General features: G+C 38.7%; 1 protein-coding gene across 1 annotated transcript; it reads left to right on the top strand.

Annotated features, from left to right (window-relative positions):
• Window positions 1–3,130: 3,130 nt before the first annotated feature.
• Window positions 3,131–9,121, top strand: LOC149283572 (U6 snRNA-associated Sm-like protein LSm5). The gene is made up of 5 exons (XM_089497380.1): window positions 3,131–3,176; window positions 4,088–4,183; window positions 4,748–4,775; window positions 4,946–5,018; window positions 9,089–9,121. Exons 1-5 carry the CDS (start codon window positions 3,131–3,133, stop codon window positions 9,119–9,121), a joined length of 276 nt encoding a protein of 91 aa, XP_089353506.1.
• The last annotated feature ends 666 nt before the right edge of the window (window positions 9,122–9,787 follow it).

Genomic DNA, 9,787 nt, shown 5'->3' with positions numbered 1-9,787 from the left:
TATTAGCCCCTGCTGCCCATATATATCTTATTACCCCCAGTTGCCGATATATATATATATATATATATATATATATATATATATATATATATATATATATATGTTAGACCCTGCTGCTGATAGCTTTGCATGTATAGATCAATTGAAATTCACTTTTGATCTCAGCACTGAAGGTATATATCAAATAAACAGAATCAGACATACAAATCCTGTATTTGTAGGTATACAATAATAATATATGAAACATAGCATTGCAGGTATATATCAACTGAATAAGACATACAAACCCTGTATTTGCAGGTATACATAAATAATGTATGGAAACATAGCATAGCAGATATGAATCTACAGAATAACACAAAAACCCAGGTTTGCAGGTATAGATCAATTGGAATTCACATAAAAACTCAGCATTAAAGGTGTATTTAAAACCCCCTAAATTACAGGCATAGATCACAGGTTACACATCCCAAAGCCAGCCCTGGTGTCCACACTGCCCACATAGAACCTGGCCAGCACCCAGATAACACACATAAGATTTGCCATCTTTGTTCCATATAGACCCTGCCTGTGCCATCTTGGTCCCCGAGGCTCAAACATCCTGCTAGTGCCATTTTTGCCCTTCCACGATTATACATCTATCATAGACACAAACACTTTTACAGTCACACACTAATTCACACTTTCATTCAGACAATTCATCCACACATTACTTAATGCTCTCCCTCATTCAGACAATTCATCCACAGATTAACTCATGTTCTCCCTCATTCAGACAATTCATCCACATATTAACTCATGCTCTCCCTCATTCAGACAACTCATCCACATATTAACTCATGCTCTCCCTCATTCAGACAATTCATCCACATATTAACTCATGCTCTCCCTCATTCAGACAACTCATGCTCTCCCTCATTCAGACAACTCAGCCACATATTAACTCATGCTCTCCCTCATTCAGACAACTCATGCTCTCCCTCATTCAGACAATTCATCCACATATTAACTCATGCTCTCCCTCATTCAGACAACTCATCCTCTCCCTCATTCAGACAATTCATCCACATATTAACTCATGCTCTCCCTCATTCAGACAACTCATCCACATATTAACTCATGCTCTCCCTCATTCAGACAACTCATGCTCTCCCTCAATCAGACAATTCATCCACATATTAACTCATGCTCTCCCTCATTCAGACAATTCATCCACATATTAACTCATGCTCTCCCTCATTCAGACAACTCAGCCACATATTAACTCATGCTCTCCCTCAATCAGACAACTCATGCTCTCCCTCAATCAGACAATTCATCCACATATTAACTCATGCTCTCCCTCATTCAGACAATTCATCCACATATTAACTCATGCTCTCCCTCATTCAGACAACTCATCCACATATTAACTCATGCTCTCCCTCATTCAGACAATTCATCCACATATTAACTCATGCTCTCCCTCATTCAGACAACCCATCCACATATTAACTCATGCTTTCCCTCATTCAGACAACTCATGCTCTCCCTCATTCAGACAACTCAGCCACATATTAACTCATGCTCTCCCTCATTCAGACAACTCATGCTCTCCCTCATTCAGACAATTCATCCACATATTAACTCATGCTCTCCCTCATTCAGACAATCCATCCACATATTAACTCATGCTCTCCCTCATTCAGACAACTCATCCACATATTAACTCATGCTCTCCCTCATTCAGACAACTCATGCTCTCCCTCATTCAGACAACTCAGCCACATATTAACTCATACTCTCCCTCATTCAGACAACTCATGCTCTTCCTCAATCAGACAATTCATCCACATATTAACTCATGCTCTCCCTCATTCAGACAATTCATCCACATATTAACTCATGCTCTCCCTCATTCAGACAATTCATCCACATATTAACTCATGCTCTCCCTCATTCACACAATGCATCCACACACTAATTCACACTCTTAACTTATTGCAATTTTCTTACTACTCTCTTCATCACGTTCTCCCCCTTCTCCCTCCCTTATCACTTTCTAACCCCTCTCCCTCCCCTTTCCCTACTCACTATCTACCCTCCCCCCTTTGTAGTTCTCTCACCTTTAGGTCCAGCGACAGGAGCACGAGGCTTCTGTCTTCCTGCTCTGCTGTTCGCGCCGAAATATGACATCGTATTCTGGCGCTCAGCATGAAATGCCGGCACCGTGGAGGAGAATGGGGGCCGCCGAGTGGTTGGTAGGCGCCCCTCTCTCTCCTCCGCATAAAAAAAAAAAAAAGTGTAAATACACGGGATTTAAAGTCGCATTGCGACTTTATTCCAAATTCGGCGGGGGGCAAGGAATAACCTTGCCCCCCTGTAGTGACGCCACTGACGAGTGGTGATCTGACTACTGACCCTCTTACCCGAGTTTTGTCAAAAGGCTGTCTTGTACTGGAAATTACTTTCAAGGGCTCCATGTATAAAGTGGATATAGAGGCAAAAGGTGATCATTGTTATTTGCATGCACCTACCCAGAATCCCATGTGGTTGTGGCAGCACCATGAGATTACTGACGGAAAAAACAAGCCGTCCAGTGTCTGTTGATGAGTGTTTAATAAGGCTTCTATTACCCCCATAACTTTAAATGGATGGGTTTTCCATCGCCTTTACTCACCACTCATATATCTATGAGTTGTGTATATATATATTATATATATATATATATATATAATTTCAAAAGAAAGTCCTACTTGTGGTGAAAAAAACCCAAAATATATCTTGTGGAGGTGCACTAAATGAGTTTGTAGGGGGTCTATCTCATTTTAATATCTCCAAAACACATATAGTATCTTTCAAGCGTATACATAGTATGCTGAAGCACAGGGCAATTTACACGTTTAGGTTCACACATGTAAAATGGTTCGTTTGCTTGCTCTCTATAGTTGTAACAAAACATGACACCCTGCAGCGCCTCATACGAGTGTAAGTTTCTTGGCTTTCGATTCACGTCGCCTGGGAGCCTGTTAATGCGACTGCGCACAAAGATAAAGCGATTGACTCGGCGATCGATTGTACAAGATACAGAAGGGCGGAAAATTACGAAAACGAAGGAATTAGGAAACGTGAGAGGAGAAACATACTTAAGATGGCCGCTAACGTTACCACCAACCCGTCTCAGCTACTGCCTCTTGGTAATACATTTTGCGCCAAACGGTTTTCGCCTCGGTGACGTCATTTACATCTACATCGGCGCGTGCCATTTGATTTTAAACGCATAAAACGGTCGCTGCATGTTACGGTTATAAGTAAGAAAGCAGTAGCTGTTCGTGATAACATTAATCAACGATAGGCACAGAGGTTGGGGTGCTAAAGTAAAGATCCTCTCGAAATAGCCGTGTGCCTTATAACATAAGTAATATATTGCAAATTTTAGGCTTCGGGTTTAAATGATTATCTCAATTTACTTCTGGGTGTCAGCTGTGCTTTTTTTCCTCTCTCTCACGCATTTGGCTCAGCGAGTCCAGGCCTGTTTTGTTTTCTGCGTAATTTTTTTTTTTTGTTCCTCTGTTTATAATATTTTCTTTTTAAAGCCTGTATGTGTTATCTGGGCTTATTAACCATCCTGATAGTTTGCACAAGAGCCGATTACTCAAATTCTCTTAAGAGTTGACAGGAGAATTGTCTTCCTCCTTGACTCTACATTATGAAAGGTCAACACCACTGTTTCTGCTACCGTTAGCGTTTTAATAACATTTATAGGGTGTTTTGTACCTTTTCTGAATTTCAAACTTTTATGACTAAACTCAATGTTAGAAATGTCACTAAATGCTTGAATGCCCAAGCCCTTCCGATAAATAGTTATGTTATGATGTAAACTTTTGCCACATACTTTTTTTTTGTTTCTTGGAACACTTCAGATGTCACCAAATATTATTGAATTTTGTATATAGAAACTAAATGGGGCTTATTAAGCTTCACATCGTTGTAGGACTCAGTGTCATTTGATGGCCAGTCTGACCACATACATTCTGTTGCCATATTCACTGCCTTTCTACACTTGTTCATTTTTTCATATATCTTTTTGTCCCAATTTCTTCCACAGAGCTGGTGGATAAATGTATAGGATCCCGTATTCACATTGTTATGAAAAGTGACAAGGAAATTGTCGGCACGCTTCTTGGATTTGATGACTTTGTCAGTATCCTTTCCAGTCTCTTTCATTATAGAATTGCGGGATTTAAGGCTAAATAAACTAGATAAATGGTCTGCATCTGTCTGCATGGATCTTAATTGCAATGAATGTAGTAGATTGGAAGAGTAGTGTATTGTAGAGTGGTTCATACGCCTAACAGAGAAGCTAGGGACATGACATTTTTTTTATTTATTATTATTATTATGGTATAGTTAGAAAACATCACGTAATTAAACAATCCTTATGACCTCTCCATGCCGTATCCAGCTTCTTGTAGACTTGGTAGGGAGCAAATGAATTACCCTTTAATTAAATGTCTTAACATTTAAGGAGATTTCAAGTTAAAAGTGCCATTGATATTTATTGTATGATTGGATTTCCTGTGTCACTGGAAAATCAAATGAACCATTTAATTGCGGAAATCTCCAGAGCTCAATGCTAGGTATTCTGCTGTTCATTTTGTTAGTGTCCTTACAAAATATTTCAGTAATTATAAAATACTGAACATGTGTTTAAATTATCCATAACAATGTGTCTTATCTTTGTGAAAACCTTGACTTGCCTCTGCAGACATGGTACTAGAAGATGTTACAGAATTGTAAGTAACATTTGCAGTCCTGATCACCGTCTGCTATACATACTCATTTGTGTAAAAAAAAAAAAAAGTTTAAAAAATATTTTTTTTTCTGTAGTTCTAAATTATAAACATGTGAAAGAATAGGTGAGCCTTTTGTGAAACTTTTATGTTCTTCCCTCTGTCAATTTTAGTGAGATTACACCAGAAGGAAGACGGATTACAAAACTAGATCAAATCTTATTAAATGGAAACAATATAACAATGGTGAGTCACAATTTCTTCTCATATGACTGTAGCACACACCATGGTTATTTCAGTGGGCCTGAAGATGCATTGTTCATCTGTTGGTTGCTAGCATCTGGAGGAAAACAAATGTACTACTACATATTATGTACAATATGTTTGCACAAATGTACCTAGGAACACACAGTATTTAGGTATGATTATGATTTAAATTTATTGTTGAATGTTTTAGTTCTGAAATGACAATAAAACGCATATCTTGGAACCTATTGCATTAAGTGTAATCCCAAACCCAGGAAATATTTGTAATGCATTAAAACACACACCTGGTAAAGCTGAGAATAATTAGAAATGTTCTTCCCAACCTATTTAAAAAAAAAAAAAAAAGTTATTGTGACTGTCTTGATTTAGATGCCCATCTTCCCATCATCACATTTTAACCCCTTAATGACAATTGACAGTCCGGACACGTCACCTGAAAACAAAGGGTTAACGACAATCGACGTGCCAGGACCATCATGACTTTAAACGGGGGCAGAAAGCGATCTACGTTCGCTTTCTTCACCAAACGGTGTTGCTGTAATGCCTCGACGTTGAGGCAACACCATGATCGGCATCAGGGGCCGTGTCTGGCCCCTCCCCGCAGCGGCAACGTCCTCTATATAGTTTTTAAAGCCTTTAGGAGGTGATCAACGATCACGAGGCATTCAGGGACACCGAACTCCCACACCAGGATGCACCGTGACCGCTCCGGAGTTGCAATGGAGTTGCGGTTTGGATGCAGGTACTGCATTCGACCATGCAAGTCAATGGAGCCCAGCTTTCTAATCACAATGTGATTAGTAAAATACATTAAAAGAAGAAAAATAGTTAAAAAAAAAAAAATAGTAAAATGTGAAAATAATTTCCCACTGATGTCACCATCAGGGGAACCTTCCAGTTCCAAAAAAATAAAAAAAAAAGACCTAACGCTTAAACCAGTTCCTGCATGGAAAGAGTTAAAATACTGGCATGTTAAATGCCCATGGGGTGTCTACTTTCAAAAAAAAATGTATGATTTGACGGGGTAAATTGAATTGTCCGGGTTCAACAATGTCCCAATTAACACCGGGGGAAGTATGATCACATGTCCCATTTGAAAAATGTACGTGCCCCAAATGTGACCTTTTAGCTCCCCCAGACAAACCCATGCATGTGTGGTATCACTGTACTCAGAAGATGTTGCTGAACATATATTGGGGTGTGACAGTGACATACACCAGGAGCTGTAAATTCATACTTAAAGTAGAATGTGTGGGGGAAAAATACTACTGCAAACTGGTGGTAAAATGTGTGTGTGCAAAGAGTTAAAATACCAGCATTTTAAATACCCTGGTGTCTAGTTTTCAAAAATATATGGTTTTATAGGGCACACTGAAATGGCCAAGCTCAAAGATGTACCAAATAGGGCATGGGCGGTGGATCACCAAATGTCAACATTTAACACATATTGGAGTGTTTTATGACTGATATATACCAGGACCTGTTAATTCATACCTGAAGTAAATGTGTATGGGGAAAAAAATGCAAAAAAATACTACCACATAGTTTGGCAGTCTGGTGGTAGAATTGGTGCATGGAAAGAGTTAAAATACTAGCATTTGAATTACCCTGGGGTTTGATGGGGTAAATTGCATGGGCCGGCTTCAAAGATACCTGAAATAGCACATGGGGGAAGAATTAACAAATTTGGAAACAATGGTTTTGAAATAGCAAAACGCTACCAGTACTTATTGGCCCATAACGTGCATAAAAACATTGGGTATTTCTAAACTCAGGGCAAATAGTATAATCTATTTAGCAAGTTTTTTAATTAGCTTTTATAGATGAGTAAAAGTTAGAAAAAGCCCCCCCCTCAGTTTTTCACCATATTTTATAAAAAAAAAATATATAACTTGTGTGGGTTCAGTAAACGGGAAAGACTAAAATTACAGCCCAGAAATGTAAAAATTGTCACAAAGGGTACAAAAAATAAAATCAGCCATTATCACAAAGGGGTTAAAGGAGGTTTTGGATTTTTAGAAAACCTATTATTATTCTGGTCATCCTTTTTACTAAATTATTACCATAACCATTCATACCCCCCCATGTCCCGATGTTCATGTGGAAGCAACAGCTGGCCTTTTCACCTGTAGGAGAGACACTGCATCTAATTAAAGCCCTCCTACTACTATATAGACACCCATTTATATAGAGAAAGTTAAAAGAACTAGGGCTGCAACTAACTGTTATTTTCATAATCGATTAGTTGGCCCGATCAAAAAAAAATGTACATTTTTCATTTATTTAAAATAATTTAATAAACAAATGATGTTAAATACAAACAGCAGAATAAAAAAAAAAAAAAACTTGATAAAATGCATTTCTTGTCTTTATTTCCCAACCACCCCCCTCAATTTATGCACATTTGAGCCCAGGCTTGCCACGCTGCCTCCCACATATGCCACGCTGCCTCCCACATATGCCACTGCCTGATACGCCTTATACCCCCTGATACACCACTCCATCCTCCCCAGACATGCCACTCTGCCCTCCCCACATATGCCACTCCACTCTACCCCCAGATATGCCACTGTAGCCCCAGATATGCCTTATACACCCTGATACACCACTCCGTCCTCCCCGGACATGCCACACTGCCCTCCCCATATATGCCTTATATACCGTATATTCCTTATACCCCCAGATATGTCTCTCCGTCCTCCCCAGATATCTCAAAGTCCCCTAATAGAGTCACAGACCCGTTCGCATCACACTGACACCATACTTTTATAAATAAGCACTGGGTTAATCTTCATTGCCCCCAGGATTTAGATTCCTCTTAGTTTTTCCCCCTTTATCTCTAACTGCACCTTAAGTTAACTTTATTAAATGAACCCTCAGTCCTCATCATTAAATTAAACCTAAACACCCCATTAACCACAGCATCCCCTAAATTAACCCTAAAGACCCCATCAACCACAACAACCCCTAAATTAACCCTAAACACATCATTAACCACAACTGCCTCAAATTAACCACAAACACCCCATTAACCATTACTGCCCCTAAATTAACCCCCACCTTCCCTAACTTTCAGAAGCCCAAATATTAATTTTATACTTAGATGAGTGTCACAGCCATGTGGTTCTGGCCTGGAGGAGGAAGGGGCGGGGCCAGTTGTCACAGTGATTACAGGGAGGCACTGGTAAGTAGGAGCTGCTGCTGTGAGTCACTGAAACGGATTATATAATGAGGGGTAATTTTCAGAGCGTTTGCTCGGGAAAAAAAACATTTTATAATCAATAAAAATCGATTCAACTAATCGATAATGAAATTCGTTGGCAATGATTTTCATTATCGATTATGGTCAATTTTATCGATTAGTTGTTGCAGCCCTAACAAGAACCATGCAAAACTTGTGCTTCACTACGTGTGACCTAGACCCTGCCTCAACACCTCTTGTGTGCACATGCATTGAAACGCTTGCCCCACCCCTCCCAAAAATAGTGCAAAGGTCACTAAAAAAAGTGATGGTAAAACAACCCCTCCGAGAGAAACCTTAATCAGATGGCAAATTACAGACTGGTATCTGACCTTCCGTTTTGAAAACTATTGAAAAAGTAGTGGCAACCCAACTGGAGGCCCATTTATCGTTATAACATCTTTAAGATCCTTTTACAGTCAGATTTCAGATGCCACCAAAGCACAACTTTTTCCTCATTGGTAGATCTGATCATGCTCATTTGCTCCAACAGAATTAGTCTATGGAGCTCCTTCGTATAGAGCGCTTCACACCCTGTATTACATCATGCTTTCCTTGGTCAGGCATCAGATCCCTCTGACCATCCAAAACCCTTAATTTATATGTATGTCTATATAGTTGTAAAGTGCTATAAGTCTTGCAGGGGAAAAAAGCTCTATAAAATCGCAGATTATGTATTATTGCTTCAGTATTTTATCAGTTTTGTATATGGTGCTCTTTGTTTACTTTTGTCCCATGTCTGTCATGCAACATTTTAGTCTTCCAAATATATACATTAACCAAACTAAATATTTTATTCTCTCCATAGTTGGTGCCGGGAGGTGAAGGCCCAGAGGTTTGAATGGGCGTGGAAAATATCTGCATCATGTTTGTTCGGTTTTTTTTGTGTGTGTTTTTTATTTTTTTTTCCAGAAATTTGAATATAGAGGTATTACATCCGCCAACATCCAATACTGGGTTGTATGTAATGGGAGATGTTTTCCTTTTTTGTTATGGCTAAAAAAGATTAAAAAAAAATGTATTTATATGTTACATTGCTAGTGGATTCAAGTCTTCTAGCTTGGTTAAGAAAAGGCTAATAAAAATGTTTTTGACCCTGAGAAAGTGTACACAACCGAATTGTACGGTAAACATATAAGCATGGAATTTTTTCTTTTCTTTTTATTTTCACACAATTGCAGTCTATTTTTCGGATAAATATTGCCTACATTGTATATCCACAAGAAGGGGTATGTTTCAGATTTACAGAACTGTAAAAGTTCAGATAATTTGACAATGATGCTATTATGATGTATGCAAAGAGCGCAGTAAAGTGCATTGGTTTTCTTGTTAAAGTCTCTTGAGTTAACTGCCATTTTCCAAGTCTTTTGTAACCTCACTTCTGCATTGTTTGATATAAGGTTAATTCCCTCAGTTGCTGCAATCAACTCATAAACTTCTAAGCAGATCTGAGTGAGTGAATCACAATTGTTTTGTTTTTTATTTTAATACACGTTTTTGACATTTA

The sequence above is a fragment of the Sceloporus occidentalis genome, unplaced genomic scaffold (genome assembly GCF_023333645.1).
Source record: "Sceloporus occidentalis isolate IW3139 unplaced genomic scaffold, rSceOcc1.0.p SCAF_102, whole genome shotgun sequence".
Lineage (NCBI taxonomy): Eukaryota > Metazoa > Chordata > Lepidosauria > Squamata > Phrynosomatidae > Sceloporus > Sceloporus occidentalis.
The sequence above is the reverse complement of the archived record's forward strand: the minus strand, read 5'-3'. Positions and strand labels throughout refer to the sequence as shown.